The following is a 24017-nucleotide window of genomic DNA, read 5'->3' on the forward strand; positions in this document are numbered from 1 at the left end:
AGCTGGGAGATATTGCCACATCCCCTGTACAGTCCTGACCTCACTCCAAGACATTTACACATGTTTGGGCCATAAAGGAGTTCCTGGGAGGCCGGGGTTTTTAGACGTGGAACAGACAACCAGTCCGATCATAGCTCTGGCGTACTAAGAAAACTTTTTACCTTGATGGTTTTCAAGCACTAGGAAGACACTGGGATAAGTGCATTAGTGTATCAAGAGATTATACAGTATAGAGACATAAAGGGAGTTTTTAACTCTTATAACTGTCTTCTGTTATTTTGCACAATCAAGTCCCGCTTTGATTTGAACGTTTCTGATACATTTAAATTTGTGTAAAAAAATTTTTTTTTTGCTAAAGAGAGAGAAAAAAGTAAGTGGAGTGTAACTTTTAAACGTATTCATTTCCATGTGCACATGTTTTTCTTGTTGTTAATTATTTTAATGACGTGTAATTACACTCCAATAGAAGCTCATAAAAAGCCTTCTCCTTATGGGTTTCATAGCCGTGCTTTTTTTTTAATGGAAACTCCACATCAGTCGTTTGATATCTAAAGCTTTAATTTTATGACCTCGTTATTGTGTATCAGTCGAGTCCAAAGTCTGCATGTGTTTCCTGCTGAGATTCAGTGGAATTAGAATAAGCTAATGCAGCAAACACTATATGGCTTGTTTTTTATTCAAACACTAAAAAAAATACAAGCGTTCTTTTAACTAATAATACATTACGTCATATGTTTTCGTGTGTTAGCTACGATAATATCGTTATAAAGTGCCTTTGAGATTTTATAATTTAGAAAAGCTGGGGTTTTCCATTTAACTTTATATTAGCTTTTTTTATGTAGACTTACAGTAAGGCTGGTAGAGATGCATATTGGTTAGGGTTTAGCGCTTAAAAGAAACCTGCATACGGACAATGCGCGAGCAAATCGCTAAATATGTCCAACCTGTCATGGACAAACTCAAAGCGATTATAAAATCTACTTTTTCGGAAAGATATATAGTCCCTTACTCAACGATATCTTTTAATTAATTAATTAATTAATTAATTAATAGGGGAAAGTCTGTTGATAATAATAAAAAAGTGGCAAAAATGATGCTTGTGTCCATCCTGTCATGGAAGGACTGATGACAGGATGGACATTTTTTGCTAAGCGTTCAATGAATGTTTTACACATAACTATAGAATTTCGGAAACTTTTTTTTTTTTTTATATTTATTAGTTTATTCTCATGACAGGGTGGACATGTTAAGCTTAAAATTACCAAACTATAGACACAAAACATTTTTACAAATATAATGAAAATGATAGTTTGTCAAACACTTCGTTTTGTCTTTCTTTCTTTCTTTCTTTCTTGCTTTTTTCCTTCAGGGGCCGTCACAAACGCGTCCTCTCTCTTCACCTACGACTCGGAGCACCTTCTAAACGAGTACTCCTTCTCCCCGAAGCACGATCCCTCGTTCGTCCCGCAGTTCTCCGTGACCGAAGACACGTCTGATCCACTCCTGAGTCCCACACTGAAGATGTGTGTAGGAGACGGAGCTCAGTTCTGTAAATACGACGCACTGAGCACACGCAGTCTGGAGCTGGGCAACAACACGCTGCATGCTGTACGCGCTCACACGGCCACGGCGCAGGACCTGCAGTCTGGTGAGTCAAATAGAGTTGAGGAGGATTACAGGGTCTCACGGGCGTCCTGCAGGAGTACACATAGTCAGACGGGGTCACACAGGGTCAGACAGGGTCTTCTTAAGCCTTACAGGGTCACACAGGGTCACACAGAGATACACACGGTCAAACATACTGTAGTCAGACAGGGTCAAACATGAAAGTGCAGGCCACGCAGGGACACACAGGGGACACTGAGGACAGAAGCGATGCTGACATGCCAAACCCTTTATAACCTCAATATATACAATATTTCCGCACTTTGCACTTTATAGAAAACCTCCTCAGATCTGATAAGATTTTAAAATCTCTCATCAGCGTCGGATTATCACTTCTAACCTTTAACCTTTTGTCTCTCATATAAACATGAAGACGTTAAACCTTTAAAGCAGGCTAGAGGTTAACTCGTACTGTGAAAGACTTATTTATCTCAGATATCTGTACAATAACTGCTTATAATAATAATAATAATAATAATAATAATAATATGAAGAAGGAAAGAATTATTATTATATATTTTTTATTATTGTTGTTGATTTATGTATTATTTTAAGAGTAACTTTGTAATATTGCTTTGCGATTTAACACCAACTTTTATACTTGTACTAACTGACTAAAGTCTCAGGGCCGTTCAAGTCAAACCAGGACTCGTGATGAAATTTCAGGTAAAGGAAGACGTAAGAGTGAACATTTCCAAAAGACGTCAAGCGCAGTACGGTGATGAGACGCTCAGCCGCAGTGAAACATTCGAACGTTGTGAACGTTTTAAAGAAGGCCGTAGGTCCGTGAATGACGTGAGTGACGTGCCCGTGTCAAGGTGGTTTAGAGCGCACCCGAGTCGTTCCTGTGAATGTTCAGCGAGTCGAGCGTCTGATCCTTGAAAATCCACAAATAACTTATCGTCAGGTTGCGCAAGAGATGCATGGCCCCTAGTCTAAACAGAGGCAGACTGACACACACACCACACCACTACAAATAATCCTCAAGGCTGCGAATAAGGAAAAACAATATAAGGGACAAAACCCGCTCAAGAACATGGACGTGGCTTATCCTTCATAAAGCACTACTGTACCCACGGAGTGATAAATGTAGCACCAGTTTCTAAAAAAGAAAGCAATATTTGTCATTTCTGGATTGTTTGGCATACAAAAGTATGATATTGTTGATCCGTAAGTAAAAGCACCCTAAGAGTGATTAGATTAGTTACACTCTGAGACGGGACTAAAGTCTGATTACAGACTGCCAACCCATAGAGAATGATACTGTAACATTCAATAATGAGATTAATATATAATATTTTATAATATAAAATTTCAATCGCCCCATTATATGAAGGTCGTGCAAGTCAAACCAGGACTTTAATTGTTTTGCGAGTGAAAACTCACATTATGTCTCTATATGATCCCCTGCTACACTAATGCACTTATCCCAGTGTTTCACTAGTGCTTGGACACCATCAATGTAGGACGTTTTTTTCTTCCAGTACGCTGAAGCCACGATTAGACTGCTTGTCTGATTTACATTACGTCTAAAACGCTGGCCTCCCAGGAACTCCTTTAATGGCCCAAACATTTAAATGTGTGAATTAATGATGTTTATTTTTCTTCTTGCTCCTTTTTGAAAGTTTACTCCTCTTGTTATTGTCATTAGAGTTTGTTGCGTTTAGTTGGTCTCAGCTGGAGAGACAAGTCGTGTTGTCTATGATGCCTCACCTGGCGCAGATGTTAAGTCCATCGTTTTTGAGTAGTCAAAAAAAAATCTGCAGACGGCAGTCTTTAAGTGCATAGTCCCAAGCTTTTCAAAATTTTTTAGGATTATGAAAGTCACGTAGTGTATCTCCAGCTTTCATCAGGAATCTGGTTACCTCATTGGCTGAGCCGTCTGTAAACAAAATTGTGTCTGGATTTCCTAGAGAAAACTCAGAAACACTTAAAGGCGGTATGTGAAAGCAATACACGATCATGATCACGCAGCGTACTCATCTTGGGAATCAGACAAAATGTAGCTTGAATAACACGAACACATGCATGAGAGGAATCTGCTCGCATTCACATCTCATACAGCTGAACACAATTGAGCGTGACAAAGTCATTTAAATAGGAGCACGCCTTCATTATTAATGAACCCTTTTCATTCTCTAATTTGATTGGTCAGAAGGTTCGGTAGGTGTTGATTCATTTCCTGTAACATCAGTAGTGCAGCTGCACATCAGAGGTTCATATTAATACTAGTGCTAATTAATAAAGAAATGCATGACAAACTGGTTAGAGGAAACAGATAATGCAGTTGTATAATATCTCAAACGACGTTTGACAGCGTTTAACAAATGTTTAATTGAAATCTTTTAAATGGCACCGGCGCTGCATGCAGTGGCGGGGTGGTGTAGGGGCGTGGCAACCCACTGACAGCGGGGCTGAAGCCACCGCTCCCACATCTTATATTTAATGTATTCTTGTAGAAATATTCCCCCATTTAAGAACATTTTATCCAAACTTTTTATCCACAGCTTTTTATAATGAAACTCGCCGTTCAGCACCTGCTGCTGTTTCCTCCATCATCTTATTATCCATAATGATAAAGTGCAGGTATCACACACAGACTGGTAACCGTGCTTCCATTATGGAAAGCCATTAGGGTCAAACTTGGTCATATGATAAAGCATTAAAAAATAGTCATGTGTTAAAATTTTCTAGATTAAATCACGTGCAGAAGTGCGTTAATATTGACACCCCTAATACTGTATATAGACTTGTAATTAAACATCAAAACAGAAATGTTTTACTCATCTGAATGCAAAATGCAACATGCAGTGTAAGTGTAAGTAGAAATGCTGCTTTTGTTTTGTTAATGTGCTTTTACACACTTCGACTCTTACACACTTTGTCTAAGAGACAGTGAATCTATTGTGGTGACTTTTGTGTTTTATGTTTTTTCTGACCCTCAGTGGTGTCCTGTGGCTGGTTACAGCCGCCCAAGTACGGGAACAAGGAAGGAACGCTGTATTTGGAGGGGGCTAATGTCAGATTCTCCTGTAACCATGGATACCGCCTCTACGGCTCACAAGAGCGCGTATGTCAGGAAGACGGACGGTGGTCAGGGGAGGATGTGCATTGTGTTAAAGGTGAGCAGTGGGTCGCTGTTCAACAGTAAGGGTAATATAAGTGTATAACATAACATAACATAACATAACATAACATAACATAATATAATATAGTATGGCAAATGTTATGTTTAGTTTAACTGTATTTTCTAGTGCACTTTGAATACGTTTTATTTATAGGTGCCTTTCTCAAGGACCCTTAAAAGTGATAAATAAAATAGTCATTAAAAAGGTAAGAAACTTAAAACAGCATTTACTAAATAATTGAGAATAAACTCATTAAAAATAAAACAGTAAACAATTAAGATCTGCAAGATTAAATATTTTATTTAAAAAATAATATAAGATAAAACAATTAGTGTAAATAAATAAATAAATAAATAAAGTATAAAGTATTATATAAAACAGTTTTTTTTTACTTTTTCTGTTTTTTTCTTTATAATAATAATGATGATTATTAATATTATTTCATTATTATTATTATAAGGGGAAAATTTTTTTATTCTAAATTGTTCTGATTTCTCATCTTTGGAAGATGATTAGGGCCACCATAAATAAATAAAATAAATAAATAAATGATGTAGTGTAGAGCGCTCCTCACTGAAACACACACTATGTGGCAGTGTTTACACACCCTGAAGCCTGTGTGTTTGGTGTTTCACCGTGCGCTCATGCTGTTTCCTTTAGAAGTGTGGAAGTATGAAAAATGGCCTTGAAAAAAAATTCTAAAGTTAAATAGTTGAAAAAAGTTAAAGTTTTGTATTTAGAGATTAAATAAGTGATTAACAGTCATGTGTTCTTTTTTCATATGACAAAAATGTAAAAAAAAATTTTAAATAAAAATAATATGCATGCAGTGTGTTCATGAATTCTGATGGAAATAATTAGTATTTACTGATAAACAGAAATATTATTTTATTAAATGTATTGTTTATGAGAAAATTGAACAATTCGCTGTGATTTATTTTATTTATTTTGAATAAATTTTTAATGAGTAAAGTGTCTCATTTGGGGTTTTTATTTATTACCATTGGTGAATATTAGTGCTTTCCGTGGGATTGTTGGCTAATTTTAAAGATGCCAACGTCTGTTGCTTTGTTTGAACCGTAACTCATTCATGTTGTCTTCGTCTCATTTCTCGTTAGCTGTGGGTGAACGTCTTTGCCTTGTTTTTTGTTTCCTCTGGATGCATTTCAGTCCAGAGCTCAGGAGCAGATGGTGGTGGGTTATGGTAATCGTTAAGCCTGTTGCCCAACTCCAGGCTCGTGAATGAGAACCCCATGCTTGGCATGTTTTTCGTATTTCCCAGACCTAACACATCTGATTCAACTCAGGTAATTAACGAGACGAGTCTGACGAGTTAAAGCCGCGAGAATGAGAACGAGCAGGCGTGAGAAACCTCAGGCGTGCCAAGTTAAACAGCGTAAAGCGCAGCAATGCTAAGAACGACTTAAACACTACTGTACGTTTGTAGGATAGGAAGTCTGTACACAGTGTGTATATACGGTGTATGTACGGTGTGCTTATTACACCACGTACAGCTACATTACAGTATGTCTCGGGCCTCCTTTGATGCTCTGAGGAAAATCGTTCCATCTGGACGATCGTGCATTGCGCGCGTCTCGAGCAGTTCTGCTAACAGCCTTTTCCACTCCATGCCAAATACGTTTGATATGATTGACATTTCGGGGCCGTGATCCCGGCTGCTGAAGCAGTGAACAGCGGGTGATGAAAAGCATGAAATGTTTGCCAAGTCCCCAGGGGATACCAGGGGGGCCCTCAATGGCTTACTTTGGACTGTGGCTCTTGCATTCGTTTCTCATCTCAGCCACTAGGGGGTGGTCAAAGGTCTGGAATAGTTTTTTCTTCAAGCCTCTCCATTTCTTTTATATTTTAAAGTATATTTTAGGTTGTTTGACGCATACGCATGAGGAACAATCTCGATTTGTTTACGTTTTCTTGGTAACTCTTGTTTCTTGCATTCAATGTGGGCCATTTTTTATATTTCTGATTAAATTATCCTTCAGCATGGGTCATTCTGTAGCTTTCACCATGTTCAGGGTTTTGTGATAGGATGACGTCAGGCCTATGTCTTCATAATCTAGCTGCATAGCTCGTACACACTTGCACGTATGCACACGAAACCCGGTATCCATCTAGGACTCATTGAGCTGAACAACTTCCGCATTGCATGTCATAGGCTCTACTCAATAGGAAGTAATTTTTTTGGGGGTCGTTTAAAAAATGCACTCAATGGATTCCTCCTAGGAGATTTATACGTTCGGCAACGTCGTATAAATCATTAGCGCACGCTGTACAATATGGCGATGGCGCACAGCGCATCATTGCTTGCAACTATATTTACATTTAAAATTGCATCATTTGGCAGACGCCCTTATCTAGAGCGACTTACATTTATTTCATGTATTTCATGTATTCATGGATAGAAATCATTCTGGTTACTTTTGTCTTCAGGTAGCATCTCATTTGATTTACTTTTAGCTTCCTTATTGCCCGCCAAGTCATCGTTGTTTTGGCTTTCATCCTATTTTTCCCGTTAGATGTTTGTTTAAGGGCAGGTTGTTACTTTCACCTTGTGGTGTTGATCATTAGACTTGCTGAATTTTTTTAAGGGCAGATCCGAGAACTCCGTTCCACCTTAGTTTTCAGCTCTCACAGTCCACTGATAACGACGTCTAGCGAAGGGGTCTGGTCTGACAAGTGTTTATTTAGCCGTCTTCTCCGTCGACCTCTAAAATGTTGTTTTGTTTGTAACTTATCGTTATTAGTTATTTCTTTTCTTATCAGTCTTGGTTGGACGACGTTAAAGCCGACTCCCGCGGTTCTAACCGTTTTGCGCTGTTCAAAGGTCGAGGTAAATCGCAAACAGACACCCCTGCTTCTTCTCAGCAGCTTTTCATCAACGGTCCAAATGCATTTGTAGAACAAAAATGTCAAGTTTGGACTCTATAGGATTTTCTATCCTTTCTCTCCTTGTCACTTCCTGACTTCATCTTCAGAGTACAATCTTTCCAGAAGCAATACAAGACTTCATTTTTATTGCATTTTTTTTTTTTGCCCTTTAAAGAAATGGCCTTTTGGTTAACGTAAGCCTGTAGTTGTAACCATCAGTGTCACGTCCAAGATCAGAACTTGGCAATCGAGTCATGTCCACGTCATAAGGTGCTCAAGTCCTAATGACGGCAAGAATGAACACCATCAAACTTTCAAGATCAAGTCATGTACTGTGTCAAGGATGGAACTGTTCTCTAGAAACAGCAGTTACTTCTTGCTTAATGTTGAAAGTAAAAAATAAAAATGATTTTTACAAACTTTTCAAACAAGATCAAGACCATATTCCCCGAGAACATTGAGACAAATCCAAGGACAAATGCAAATAAGACTGACACAAGTCCAAATCAATAGAGAAAACATTTCCAGTCTAGCCTCGAGTCATCAGACAGATTTATGACCCTTGTACTACATTTCCCTGGCTTTAGCTCGCACGCTTTCTTTTATAAAAAAAAAAAAAAAAAAAGGCCTTGTTGATAAGTAACAAAACATGATGGTTATTGTCAATGCAACACAGAGTTTGCAGCTACCGTCGCGTACACCTGTGTATTAACTAAAGTCCACCGTCAGCACACCTGGGGCGGCCCCGGGCTTCCTTATTAAGCCGAATCAGATGTGACGCTGATGGAATTTAACAAATAGCTGATGTGCCGTGACCGGAGGTTCTCCTGCGGGCTGCTATTCTAATATCATACTAATCATTTTCGTAAATGTCTCAGTTCCTCTGTCTCTACAGCATCTCCTCCTCCTCCTTGTCTCTCCTTATATTTATAGAGTTCTTTATCGTCATTAGAGCAGAACCACACACACACACACACACACACACTTCCTCAGTGATACACATCTACAGGATGGTTCCATCCAGAATCAGATCTGGAGTTTATCCACCGAACACATGAAGACACTTAGCTGAGACACGGTTCATTTCTCTTGACCTCTGCTGGGTTTTTGGGGGGATGTTGTGGAAAAAAAACACCACACACACAACTGATAACTGGAGACCACCTGTGTGTTTCAAAGCTGACCTGAAATGGTGGTTGAAGGATGGATACATACAGTGTGTGTGGATTGTGGGTTGGACAGTGAAACTAAAACGCCTGGTTTTAGACCACAATAATTCATTAGTATGGTGAAGGGCCTCCTTTTGCGGCCAATACATCATCATACAATACGTCTTGGGAATGACAGATACAAGTCCTGCACTGTGGCCAGAGAGATTTTGAGCCATTCTTCTTGCAGAATACTGGCCAGGTCACTACGTGATGCTGGTGGAGGAAAACGTTTCCTGACTCGCTTCTCCAAAACACCCCAAAGTGGCTCAATGATATTTAGATCTAGTGACTGTGCAGGCCATGGGAGATGTTCAGCTTCACTTTCATGTTCATCAAACTGCTCTATCATCAGTCTTGCTGTGTGTATTGGTGCATTATCTTCCTGATATACGACACCGCCTTCAGGATATAATGTTTGGTCCTCCAGAATGGGTCGGTAGTCCTTGGTAGTGACGCGCACATCTAGCACCATGATATTGCAGCCCAAACCATCACTGATCCACCACCATGTTTCACTCTTTAAAGGTTTCATTGTGGATGGAAACCCCTGGTTAAGATGTGTTCTTAGGCTTCATGAAGAACATGAAGATCAGCTGTTCTGGAACGTTTCACACAAGAACAGTATTGTGTCGAGTACATTTGCAAAACCCATCAAGCTCCATGATGATGAATCTGTCCCTCATGAAGACCTTCCCAGGAAAGCAAGACCAAAACTGAGCTCTGCTGCAGAGGAGAAGATCATTTAGAGTCACCAGCCTCAGTTAACAACCAGCACCTCAGATTAGAGCCGTTATGGCGCTTTACAGAGCAGAAGTAGCAGATAAACATCTTAATATCAACTGTTCAAGGAATATTATTGTGTATTTGTGATTATTGCAATGTTTTAAAGTGTGGAAAGAAATAAAAATCAGTGAAGAACATGGAGTTAGAAGGTGTGTCCAAACTTTTGACTGGTAGTGTAGTTTTTCCAGGGTGGCTCTGGCCCCTCAGGGCACGACTCCACAAGACCTCTGGCAGTGTGCTGTGGTGTTTGGCAGCAGATCCTTTGGGTGCTGTTGGTTGTGGGTTGGGTCATCGTTGGATTGGATTGGATTTATTTGTCCAGGGCATCCCATGGGAGCTGGATTGGATTGGGATCCACACCAGAGTTGTGAGGTAGGCTCAGTCAGTGGCGTTCGGAGCAATGACTATCCTCAGTGGTTTGTGCCGCTTTGGCTTTTCTGTAGGATCAGACCAGAAGGGCTGGCTTTTGATCTCTTGGGTGGCCGTACACCATTTATACACCAGTTATTACACTGTTTACTGGACTATAATTGGTAATGTTAAGTGTTAATGTGTTAATATTATGTGGTGGTAATGTTTTATATATGCATTAGTATATCTAGCTATTTTTTATTTTGTTGTTGCACAAGCTGTTAGCGTTATGGCGGAGTCCCAATGGAATTTCTTTTCTCCTATTGATGCGACTTAAAAGCAAAAAAAAAACCCTTTGTTGTACACACTGTTCGTTTCCCAGGAACGACTTTTCCCTCTTTCCTCTTCTCCTTTTGTCTACTTTCTCTCGCCGTCAGTGATGACAGAACCTGAGTGTCTCTTCTGTGGGCGTTTAATGATTAAAGTTTTGATTCAAAGAAAGGTGAAGTCGATGTGAGGGATTTAAGGATTTACAGACGGATTTAAAAAAAAAAAAAGACACTAACAGGTGGGAGACAACGCATCGTCTCTCCTTCTGTCTTCTTTATCTTCTTTGTGGTCGTTTCTTTTTGTTAGTGATGACGGAAAACTCCTGCAAATCCCGTAATGCCTGATATAATTATATAGCATCTAGCTGCACACGCCGATGTGACGACATTTACATTTCTTTTTTAATTTTGTGAAGGCATGAAACAAACAGAGCTCATTTTTATTATTTAAAATTCATAAAAATTTGCGCATTTTAAAAAAATTTATATAAATAAAATAATATAATTGGTAAAAAAAAGTAATAAAATAAATAACAAATAAATAAATAAATAATGACTAAATAAATAATAAATAAATAAATAAATAAAATGTTAAGTAAAAATAAATAAAAACAATATAAGATTATATAAGTGAAAACACATAAATAGTAATAAAATAAATAAAAATAAAGGACAATGCAAAATAACAGTAAAACATACAGTATAAAAATATTTACGGTACTTGTAAACCAAGTGCATCAGGATGTTATGTTGTATCGGGTCACAATGAGGATCTGGAGTGAAATTAAAATAAGATGTACTGTTAGTTATTAAAGCCTGAAAGGAACATATAAGGAAGATAAAAAGGCAACTATGTCACAATAAATTGAACAAAACCCAATAAAACAACAAAAACAAAAGGAAACTTCTGTCCATAAACATTAGCTAAGTGATAATTCGTACCAGGTTGTAAGTAATGAATGTGTTTTGCATGTTGGGTTTTACTTTAATTAATGTTTTTGACGTGTTTAATGAAAGACACACCATCGTTAACCCACTTCCTGAAAGATGCAGGTTGTTGTTTGCGCAGTTGTTGATATCCGCAAACCTCACATACCTGGTGCTCCAGATGTTTACAACCTTTAACCTTTGAGGAAATGGGAATTAAAGCTGCAGGTTGGTCCGAAACACAGATGTTAGTTTGCAAAAGTGGGTATCACATGGGTTCATGAGTGACGCAACAGGAAAAGGTCATAAGGTCGAATCCCGATGATGCCACGGCTCCCCACAGACTGGTGTCCTTGGAGACAACATTGTCCGTCCTCTTGGAGCGAAAGGAGCATTTTGGAGTGTATTTTCGCTGCTTATATTAATCATGTGAGCTCACGCAGGTGGAAGTGGGTGGATAGCGCACATCTTTTCATCAGTGTGTCTTACGTCACCCGTCTAACGTCCTGTGAACGAGCAGGTTAAAAAGATGCGGTCGGTTAGTTAAAAGTGCTGCAGAGGAAGCGTGTGATGGTCTCGACTGTAACAGGTATCCTTTGATGTTACCGTAATTCCCCGATCACTCTGTAAGTCAGTGTGCGTTCATTTCATGAAGGACTTTTACTGTGATCTGAAAAAGGAGGACACTTTCTCTTCTTTTTGTAGTGTAAATAAACTTTCACACACACACACACACGGGGGTTGTAACCAGAAGCAGAGAGGTAGATGATTGCAGCAGGATCAGGGCTCTTAGTCTCTTTATCTCACTTTCTGCGTCTCTGAAGCCCGCATGCGCCGGTGTTTAGGGTGACGAAACTGGCGCTCCAGAAGACGTTCCCGCATCAGCGCGTCACGCGTGTGCATTCCTCCACGTTCAGAGGGAATGAGAGGGAAAGCTGAGGGTCAGATGAAGGCATGATGGAGAAAGAGAGAGTACGGATGACGGAGGAAGGGGAACGGGGCAGTGACGGGCCGTCCGTGTTGTAACTGGTGCCGTTTCTCCATCACTTCATTTGTTTGGAAAAACCTTCGACTTCACGGCTCGAGGACAAAAGATCACTCGAATGAAATTTTTATTTAATGACGAAAGTGGGTGGAGCAAATTTACAGTATATACAATTACTTAAACTATGAGGGTGAGTCAAAAATTATCCGCACCCAGGCTGTATAATTTATTTTTTATAAAAATAGACAAATACATCATTTTTCTCTCATTTTTTTACACTTTGTCCACAAGTTTTTTTTTAGTTTTCCTTTGTTTAAAAGGAATGTTTTAGGTTGAACTCGAGCCATGAATGCACCGCTGTCTTCGCTTCTTCTTCAGAAGTGAATCTTCGTCCTCGTAGGGCTGCTTTCATGATCAGGACTATAGGACGGTGTGGATAGAATAAGAATAAGTGGACAGATAAGCGTCTCACTGTAACGAGTGTTTCGAACCTTTTCCCTGATGATGTTCCAATACTTCTGATCCTTGAGAATCCCAGAAAACTGTAAGCAGTGATGAATTTTTCAGCTGATGGTTGACTTTGAAACTTGTATGTACATATATGTATATATGTATATTTTTATTATATATTACATTAAATTGATGCTTTTATTATAAAATGCATTACATGAAGTGTACATTTTCAGTTGAAGATTATGTGGCATTTTATTAGATATACACTATATACAATATTTGGTTAATATAAATAATTTTTCAAATATTTATTCACATAATTATGCAACTATTTGCATTACATTTATACAAAATCAATTAACAAAGTCTCCTTAAAATAGTTATTCTTAAGCATTCACATAAAAAAAAAACGTTTGTTATTTTTATCACTTTTACTTTGTCAATGAGGCCGCCCACTAGTCATTAATATTCATGAGCAGATTAAGAGCGGTCGTTAATATTCACTAGTTGAGTATTAGATAATGTTTAACACGTTTGAATCAGATGTTTATTCCTGGATCAGATGATCTCAGCCTCCACATCAGGACAGGAGTAATGTTTGTTTGTGTTGTTTGTTGTTGTTTAGATGACATTTTGGGGATCGTACTGGGCAGCGTCGGCGCCGTCCTCACCCTGCTTGTCCTGACGATCGCTATCGTCCACTACACGCGGAAACAGAAGAGGTGAGCTGGTCCAGTGCTTATTGGTTCTAGTACCTCAGAGTGAGTTTATGTTCATGAATTTGTTGAACACATGCGAGTGTGTGTGAGTGTGTGTGAATGCGTTTGGGTTGGAATCACACACTAATTCACCATGTTCTGTAAAGTGTGTATAAATTAAGTGTGTGTGTTTCGATTGCGTAAGTTCTCTAGGTTCCTCCCAGACATGCAGTGTGCTAACAGGTGTATACGCTACTCTGTATTGGCCAGACATTTGAGTATGAGTGTGTGAGAGAGTGTGAGAGTGTGTACTGTATGAGAGTGTGGGAGAATGTGTGAAAGCAAGTGTGAGAGTGTGTGAGAGTATGTAGGAGTGTTTGTGCGTCTACAAGTAAAGTAAAGAGCATGCAATAGTGTATGTGCGAGTGTTTGTGTATGAGAGTTGGTGTGAGAGCTTGTGTAAGTGCAAGCGTGTGTGGGCCTGTGTTTGCGAAAGTCTGAGACTGTGAGAGTGTAAGATGTGTGTGCAAGTGCGAGTATGAGAGTGTGTGTGTGAGAGCATGTGATAATGTGTGTGAGTGTAAAAGAGTGTGTGAGAGCATGTAAAAGTGTGTGAGAGCATGTTATAGTGTGTGTGAGAGTGAGTAAGCGTGTGTGAGAGCATGTGATTGTGTGTATAAGAGTGTATGAGAGAGCTTGCGATAGTGTGTGAGAAAGTATGAAAGCATGTTATAGTGTGTCTATGAGTGTGTGTGAGACCATGTAATAGTGTGAAAGTGTATGAGAGTGTGTGTGAGAGCACGTGATAGTGTGTGTGAGTGTACAGTATGAGTGTGTGTAAGAGCGGGGGATGGTGTGTGTGAGAGTGTATGAGTGAGTGTAATGGTGTGTTATTGTTAGTGTGTGTGTGTGTGTGTGTGTGTGTGAGAGAGACCAGTGTGTCAAAGTATGTTTCAAATCAAAATGAAGCCTGTCAGTGCTGCCTTACCGAACACTACAGGCGCTCAGGTTACCTGACCGGCTGTGTTCCAAATCAAGTTCGCCTATTGTGTTCAGGCGGTACAGACTGGCTGTGTTCCAAATCAACATTAACACCATCATATGCCTTTGTTCAGGGCAGTGAAACAATAAAGGCGGAGGTTAAGGTGTGTGTTTGTGTGTTAAAAGGGAAAGTTCAGTACGCGATGTCCCGGCGGTCATCATTAATCTCACGCCTCTCAGGAGCAGATCAGAGCGATCGTCTCGCACGAGACGGCGAAGACGAGAAGCGAGAATATAATTAAGAGATTAAAGAGGAAGAAAACGTCCAGCCCTGTGGGTGAAAGCCATAAAACTCACCTGGACTTGTAAAATGTGATCCCCCGAGCCCACACCTGCGCCTTCAGACAGGAAACACGCAATAAATCACACGGATTCTTTCAAATACTCCGCCAGAGCTTCTGTATTTACACACGCTTCTCATCAAAGCTTTTATTTATGGGAGCAGAAATATCAAATAGGTCAATATTTACATGCTGAACTTTTTTGCTTCAGTTGCGTCGTCGCTTTATTAATATTAAACAATTAAATATTTACTTTTTATTACAGGGATCTTGGTTTTTAAACATTTCCCTCATAGCTAATGAATGACATTTGTTCATTTTTTACATTTTCATAATAAATCCACGGCTAAAGCCAACCCTGTGCACCAACTACTATAGTATGCTCTAATAGATACTAAATCCATGACTAAATTCACCCTGCATACTAAACTACTAAATAGTGCGCTCTAATAAATACTAAATTCACAGCGAAATCCCACCCTGTGCACTAATCTACTAAATAGTGCGCTCTAATAGATACTAAATCCACCTTGCATACCAAACTACTAAATATTGTGCTTTAAAAGATACTAAATCCATGACGAAATCCCACCCTGCATACTAAATTACTTAATAGTGTGTTTTAATAGATACTTAATCCATGACTAAATCCCACCCTGCATACTAAACTACTAAATAGTGTGCTCTAAAAAATACCAAATCCATGACGAAATCCCACCCTGCATACTAAACTACTGAATAGTGTGTTTTAATAGATACTTAATCCATGACTAAATCCCACCCTGCATACTAAATTACTTAATAGTGTGCTTTAATAGATACTTAATCCATGACTAAATCCCACCCTGCATACTAAACTACTAAATAGTATGCTCTAAAGCATTTCACTGCATATCGTACTGTGTATGACTGTGTATGTGACAAATAAAATTTGAGTTTAAAAAAATACTAAATGCATGGCTAAATCCCACCCTGCATACTAAACTACTAAATATTGTGCTTTAATAGATACTAAATCCATTACGAAATCCCACCCTGCATACTAAAGTACTAAATAGTGTGCTCTAAAAAATACTAAATCCATGACTAAATCCCACCCTGCATACTAAACTACTAAATAGTATGCTCTAAAGCATTTTACTGCATATCGTACTGTGTATGACTGTGTATGTGACAAATAAAATTTGAGTTTAAAAAAATACTAAATGCATGGCTAAATCCCACCCTGCATACTAAACTACTAAATATTGTGCTTTAATAGATACTAAATCCATTACGAAATCCCACCCTGCATACTAAAGTACTAAATAGTGTGCTCTAAAAAATACTAAATCCATGGCTAAATCCCATCCTGCATACTAAACTACTAAAAAGTATGCTCTAATAGATACTAAATCGACCCTGTTCTTTAAACTACTAAATAGTACGGTCTAATAGATAGCAAATCCACAGCAAAATACACAATGTGCACTAAACTACTAAAAAGTATGCTCTAATAGATACTAAATCGACCCTGCATACTAAATGACTACATAGTGCGCTCTCATAAATACTAAATCCACCCTGTGCACTAAACTACTAAATAGTGCACTTTAAAAGATACTAAATCCACCCTGCATACTAAACTACTAAATAGTATGCTCTAATAGTTATTAAATCCACAGCTAAATCCAAGACGGGATCTGAAACACTCGAGTGTGATGAAAGTCATTATTAGTCCCAGGATAATAAACCTGAATCTCTCCTTATTTCCACTTCTTACAGTTCTCTCGTTACTGCCTCGTTTTCAGGGCCCTCATTTACTCATGTGTAGTATAGAGTTACAGCCAGGAGGGGGAGGAGGAGGGGGAGACGGGGTGAATATTGCCCCTTTGTCCCCTTTTATATCCCCACCAAAGGCTTTTATCCTGAGCGAAGATGTAACAAGAGAAGCGTTAAAGATAACACACCTGCAGAGAGAGAGGGAGAGAGAGAGAGACGGGAAAAGAGGAAGACAGAGAAAAAGGATAAAAGATAAATAAAATTAAATATATAAAGAAAGAGGGAGAGAGGGAGACAGGAAAAGAGACAGAGAGAGAAAGAGAGAGAGAGATGATGTGATTTCACCTGTTTTTTATGCAAATTTAGAATTTGCATATAATTGTACCGGAATAAGAAAGAGAGGGAAAACAAGTCTTTTCTTTCATTATATCTGGGACTATTCATGCAGCAAAATATTGATGATGTATTAGACTCCTGTTCATATCAGCGTTCATATCAATGCTCCTCATCTCCACAATCATATAGCATCATATTAGTCTTTTTTTTTTTTTTGTACAGCATTACTTTCTTGTCCTCATTATCTATCCCAACTTATTTCCAGGCTTGAAGGCACACGTTTATGTTTAAAGGAGGTGCCTTAAGTGTAATTACGTCGTCTATTCGCTGCAGCATCATTTTAATAAGCTTGTGCATCGTCACAACATTTATTTCCGTCCAGAGTTGTGTTAATTTCTCTCCAAGATCTGGTATTGACGATGGAGAGTTGGGCCGCTTCGTAAAGCCTTTTCCAGCACGTCCATCCCAAAGATTCCCAATGGGGTTGAGGTCTGGCCAATCCATGTGAGAAAAGATTGTTTCATGCTCGCACAACTTAATGAATTCTGGCATCGTCATAATGGAATACGCTCATGCCATCAGGGACGAAAAATATGCATTGATGGAAAAACCTGACCTCATTTTTTGGGCACATAAGGTTGCTAAGCCTAGACCTGAGCAACGGAAGCAACCCCAGATCACGGCTTGTACAGCAGACACTAGGCAGGATGAGTGCATCACTTAGGGTCAAGCTGGACTCATCAGATCACATGACGTTTTTCCCAATGCTCAGCAGTCCACAGATTTGATTTCACCAAATGTACAGTATACATAGTCTACATTCAATTTTTTGCCCCCAATCATATTTCTTCCTAGAAGATGATGGGTCACCACTATTCTTCCAGGTTTTAATAATGTTTTTTTCAGTTCTTAACCCAATTTTAGTAGTTTCAGCAATCTCCTTAGTTGTTTTCTTTGCTTAATTCAGGACCATAATTTGACTGTTCTGAAACCGAGTAACATCTTTGCCACCACCACATGGTACGTCTTCAGAAATGAGAAGCATCAGTTAGAGTTAAATAACTCCTTGCCAGCTGATCCATATTCATCACTGCAGTAATTATCCAATGAAAGAAGGCTCTTAAGTATTTGTGTAGATAGTGACTTCTTGTTTTGGCCCGGCAGTGTACAGTATATTCAGTTTACTGTATATAAGCCCGGTAAAACTATAAACCTTCTTTTTTTCTCTGTTTTGGCCATCCATCCATCCTTCCATCCATCCATCCATCCATCCAGAATAAAACAGCATTTCCCTTCTTCAGTGTTTCGCGTTTCCAACCCGGCCTCAATGGTGCGAAACAGTCAGCTTGAGTTGTAGTTCTATATGTTGTGTGGCGCATTTCTTAAAATTAATCCAGAAGAGAAAGAAGAATGAAAGGGCGGAGTAGAATTACACATTCGAGTGTTTTAATGCTCCCAGTGTGGACGCATCATGTTGGCGGGAAAAACAAAACAACGTCTTAGAATTAAATAAATGTAGCTTTATTACCGCCCCCTACTGGTGTGTGTGTGCAGTAGGTCAGGAAGCTTGTGTCTCAGCGGGAGTACGCGATAGCATTTAATTTTGTTATTGAACTGCTGAATTTTCATTTTCAGATGGATTTTATTTGTACAAAGAACGACAATGTGAAAATTATTAATAGTCTATGTTTTATTATATACATATCATTGAACCCACACCTTATTGGGCTTATCAGTTATGACTGATTAATGTATGTAATAAAAAGTATTAGTAATAAACCCTCCTAAAACATGAATCATTATACTGAAACTATCATCAGTACGTACAAAATTTACCAAAACAAAACAAAAAACAAAACTTTGACATCAAAGTGTGAAGTAATGTAGGAATAGTCAGTGTTAGTTCCTCTCCTCCCTGTATTATGCACCAAATGTACAGTAGTTACGTATGTATCATAATTCTTTTAGTGTGGCAATTGATGTATAGTCACACTGAGTCCTAAATCGATTTTTTTATTTTAATTTTTAATTTATAAATGTTTGCACACAGCATAGGATCGAATTATTTTCTGTTTGTTTAGAATTCTAACAAAATTACATCAAGATATTTATAAAATCGTGATAATTACAACATCGCAATACAAATCGAATCGGCACCGAGGTATCGTGATAATATCGAATCGAGTGATGCTTAGTGATTCCCGTCTCTAGTGTGTACATAACAATAAGAGATGAATGTATAGTCACGTTTTCAATGAACTCAATAGAGTTGGTTTTACCTAGAGTTATTGTGTGTGTGTGTGTGTGTGTGATGGTAATGTGTAAATGTATTGTGTCAGTACTGTGTCTGTACGTACTCTGTACACTTACTCTTACAGTCTGTGTGTGCACGTGTGTGTGCATGTCGTGCTTTTCTTATCCCAGACGCTCTGGTACTTTCCAGGTATTGAGTTTCCCAGCATGCCTTAGCAAGCCCAAGTCCCACTTACCACAACTGAGTAAAGTCATTAACTCGTAAACACACACACACACACACACACACACACTTGAATATTTACTGTTGATGCTTATTTATACGAGTGCTTTAATTTCAGTTAATAAGTGTTGTCATAGAAACCAGATTGAACCTGATTAAATAAATATGTATGTGTATATGTGTATGTGTGTGTATATAGTGAGGTCAATAAGTATTTGATCACCCTGTGATTTTGTAAGTTCTCTTACTTAGAAATCTTGGAGGGGCCTACAATTTTCAGCATAGGTGCATTTCCACTGTGAGAGACAGAATCTAAAAAGAAAAATCCGTAAATCACATTGTATGATTTTTTACCAATTTATTTGTGAATTACTCAAATAAGTATTTGATCACCAGTTTTTTTTGCTTTTAAATAGTCCATATACTTCTTACGGAGCCACTTCTTGGTTTTTCTGGCTGTGTGCTTTGGGTCATTGTCATGTTGGAAGACCTGCCACGACCCATCCTTAATGCTCTGACTGAGGGAAGGAGGTTTTAGCCCAATATGTCACAATACATGACCCCGTTTATCCTCTCCTTAATACAGTGCAGTCGTCCTGTCCCCTGTGCAGAAAAACACCCCCAGAGCATGATGCTTCCAGCCCCATGCTTCACTGTAGGTATGGTATTATTGGGATGATACTCATCATTCTTCTTCCTCCAAACACAGCGAATGGAGTTAAGACCAAAAAGTTCTACTTTGGTCTCATCTGACCACAGGACTTTCTCCCATGACTCCTCTGGATCATCCAGATGGTCCCTGGCAAACGGGCCTGGACATGGGCTGACTTAAGCAGGGGAACCTTCTGTACGATGCAAGATTTTGAACCATGACGTCTTAGTGTATTACTGATAGTGGCCTTGGAAACGATGGTCCCAGCTCTCTTCACGGCATTGACCAGCTCCTCCCATGTAGTTCTGGGCTGATTCTTCACCATTCTTAGCATCATTGATACCCCATGTATCTACTTAGGCTTTGGCTGATTGTGGGGTCACAGGTGTCTTTACAACTGTTATTTGTTTTTGTCTTTACAAATAACTCAATTGATTATTTTGCTTTTGAATCCCTTACAAAGGAGCAGATTATTATCGGCTGTAAATCAATTCGGCTTCTCTACAGTGTAAAAAGCTCAACCTGAACTAGGGGGATATTTTGCCGTAGTTTAGCCTCAGAGAGACAACAGAAGCAGGAATCAGCATGTTAAAGTAGCTACAGTAGATTAAAGATACATCATAAATAATAGAATCACAAATCTGTAGTCATATTCATAAATCTGCAGCAGTAAAGACATTCCTCATTTTACAAGCACGGGTTGTGATTTATGGTTAATTTATGCGAATTGCATGCGCTTCCCTTCTTACAGTGACGCGCCCGTCGCTCTGGAATAGGCTCGATCTGGACGCATCAGACCACACGATGTTTTCCCATCGCTCCAAAGTCCAGTCTTTATTCTCCCCAGCAAACTGAAGCCTTTATTTCTGATGAGTCTCAATAACAAGTGCTTTTCTTATAAACATCCAGCTGTTTAGTCCAAGTCTCGTGAGTTCTCATCACATTGTGTGTGTATGGAAATGCTCACACTTACACTATTAAATGTAACTCTGTTTTTTTACAACACGACTTCACCAAGTGATCTCCATTGATCTCCTTTCATCTTTTCATGTTTCGACAATGTGTTGGAGAGTTCTTAATCTTCAGTCATTTTTACCCACTTTTATTTTTGGCCAGGCAGTATACAGTACAGTGCTGTGAAAAAGTATTGACCTCTTCTTTCTACTTTTTACTTTTTCACATTTCGTTCCTTAACAGAATAAATCATCATTTAAAAACTCCATTTTGTATTGTGTAATATTAAAGTTTGTTTGATCGCAATCATTTACGTGTGATAAATATGCAAATTCAGGAAGGGGGCAAATACTTTTTCACGGCACTGTATATGTATGTATATGGATCCTTGAATAAGTATTCAGCCAGCTGATGGACCAGGCGAACACAGTTTAGACTTTTTATTTATTTATTTATTTATTTTTTCTTTGTAGGGGCGTCCCATTTCCTGTATTCTGATTGGCTAGAATAATGCACTTACACAAAGGGTCGTGTTGGGGTAGGATCTCAAATTCAAAATTCTAATTCTAATTTTATTTGTCACATACACAGTCATACACAGTACGATATGTAGTGAACTGCTTAGACAACTGCTCGTGACCTTAAAATAAAAGACTATAAATAAGAAATAAATATAAAATTAAAATAAAATAACTGCACAACAAAATACACAATATAGAAAATATATGAAGAAATATAGAACAAAAAGAAAACAGCTGTACAAAGTAGGTATAGATTTATATATATATTTTTGAAGTTGAATGAAGTTAGAATAAATGGTAAAAAAAAAAAAAACGGTAATGTCCAGGGTTGTGCAATCCACATATTTAAAGTGTCTTGTGCGGTGCAAATATGCTTAAAAGTGATTTATTCAAAGTGGTTTGTGATAAAGTGATTTAACTAATGACCACGAAGTGTAGTTGTGCAGTGGCCACTAGTGTAAACGAACGTCCAGAATGTCCAGAGTGAGTGTAAGAACCATATGTCAAACAGCCAAAGCTGGTGAACACTTGCAGAAAGTAAAAGCACTGATTGTGTTGAGATCACGCTCATAAACTTCATCACTTCATAACCTGAAAGTAAAATAACCTCTGCAGGTGAAGAGTGCCATTATTTATGAGTGATGAGTCATGAACCGAAGGCGAGCTTGCCGTCTACGCCGGCGGATACAGAACTCCAGCATCGGCATATTTCAGAGGTGTTTCGTGTCACGCGATCCACTTTTCCGTTGTGTGTTTTTGGTTGTGAGAGGCTGATTAGGGGCGAGTCTGATTTCAATACGATTCGGTCAGTTGGAGATCACTTTAATGTCTGCGATTATAAACCTTAAAACCACAACCCGGGTGATTTCAGAGCTGGTTATTTTTATTTTGTGGTTTTGATGTTATCATGACATCCATCATGGTTGTCGTACTGGAAAAGTGTGGATCAGGCAAACTTTCATCTCACAACTTAATTGTTTTAAAGAAAAAAAAAACCGTAGTATTCGTCCCGGATTCTAGGACGAGGTGCATGTTTTTATTGTGTTTCTTTGAGGCCTTAGACTATACCGTATGTTCTATAAAGAACCCTACAGCAGAGGTTTCTGTTTCTCTTTCAGAATTGTTCTATTAATCATCAACCCTTTTATTTATAGTGCAGTATGTCAGTGATAATTTATTTAAGAAATCAGCACAATTCAATTCAAATCAATTTTATTTATATAGCGCTTTTAACAATGGTCATTGTCTTAAAGCAGCTTCACAAAAATGAAAGAAATTCATTAAAAAATAATAATAATTAATAATAATAATAATAATAATAAGCACACTCTTCCAACCTGCCCTACAGTACATGGCTCCCTACCTGTCTACTACTTGTCTGCTTCCCTACCTGTCTTCCTTCTACATGTCCACTTCCCTAAATCTCTTAACTGTACTTGTCTCCCCACACTTCCCTAAACCTACCCGTCTTCCTATCTTTGTTATTCTGTAACTACTGTACTTACAGTAACCACAGTGTCTACACGTCTGTCTATCTATCTACCAACCTGTCCCCATACCTGTCTGGCTTCCTACTGTACTGTACATGTCTACCTTCTGTATCATCGCTTTTTATTTTAAGGCTTGACATCACATCTATTCTCCTTGTGTTCGATGATGAGAATTGAGTTTTGTTTTTGTGTTTCTTTTCCAGAGAAAGACTGAAGGAGAGAGAAAACAGGGTGGTTTATCAGCACGACGCTGGCGATCCGTGAACCTCCTCAGCAGCTGCACTAACTAACACTCCTTTATAATGTGAGGTTTTAAAATGCAACAGTGCACTAAATGTGTTTTAAAAATCCTGATTTTGCACTGTCAGTATTAACACTTAGCGGACGGGTGTTTAAACTTTGCTTTGCGCTGCATTTACAGTGTAGCAGTGCCTTCTCACTCCAGGGCTAACGTCACTCAGGATCGATCCTTTAAAACTTTAGTTATAGTCTAGTATTGTGTCTGAAGGATATAAATATAATAACTGCATGAAGGAACAATTAGGGATGGACAGAATTATTTGAAGATGTACTAACAGCTAATACCTAGTTATGTTCATTTAATCATATAAATGATTGCTGAATTTAAATGAAAAGGTGTCGTCAGTATTTGTGTTGTGAAAGTTCCTCATCTTTAAAATCAGGTGCTCAAGATTTTAAATGCTGCAGATTAAAAACATGTATTTCACACCATGGCATATTTGGTGTGAAATCCTGCTTAATGAAAAAGAAAATATTTCTCCAAATTATTTCTAAATAAATTTAAATAAAATAATTTTAAAAAATGTATCCGGCTTTTTCTCGACCCTGTTTATTGTTTTTACATAAACATGAAAACAGATGTATACAGTATAAAGGTACTGTATAACATATCCAAAGGAATATCTTTGAAATATGAAAGAAGTCAGAATTCTGAGTTTTAAGGCAACACTTTAAGAAAAAAGTCAAAATTGTAAGAAAATTGTCAAAATCCTGAGGAAAAAGTCAGAATAATCAGTTTAAAGTCAACATTTTGAGAGAAAGACAGAAAGACAGCTAGAATATTTTTTA

At 38.3% G+C, this 24017-nt stretch overlaps 1 protein-coding gene across 1 annotated transcript in view; it reads left to right on the top strand.

Moving 5' to 3' along the window:
* Positions 1–23756, top strand: part of susd2 (sushi domain containing 2) — a 37458-nt gene extending 13702 nt beyond the window's left edge. Inside the window, exons 12-15 of the mRNA XM_053480432.1 lie at positions 1370–1648; positions 4611–4787; positions 13344–13440; positions 23132–23756. Of these exons, the coding sequence (XP_053336407.1) occupies positions 1370–1648; positions 4611–4787; positions 13344–13440; positions 23132–23192 (614 nt within the window). The 3' untranslated portion in view covers positions 23193–23756. The remainder of the gene's footprint in view (positions 1–1369; positions 1649–4610; positions 4788–13343; positions 13441–23131) is intronic.
* The last annotated feature ends 261 nt before the right edge of the window (positions 23757–24017 follow it).

The sequence above is a fragment of the Clarias gariepinus genome, chromosome 21, assembly GCF_024256425.1.
Source record: "Clarias gariepinus isolate MV-2021 ecotype Netherlands chromosome 21, CGAR_prim_01v2, whole genome shotgun sequence".
NCBI classification, from domain to species: domain Eukaryota; kingdom Metazoa; phylum Chordata; class Actinopteri; order Siluriformes; family Clariidae; genus Clarias; species Clarias gariepinus.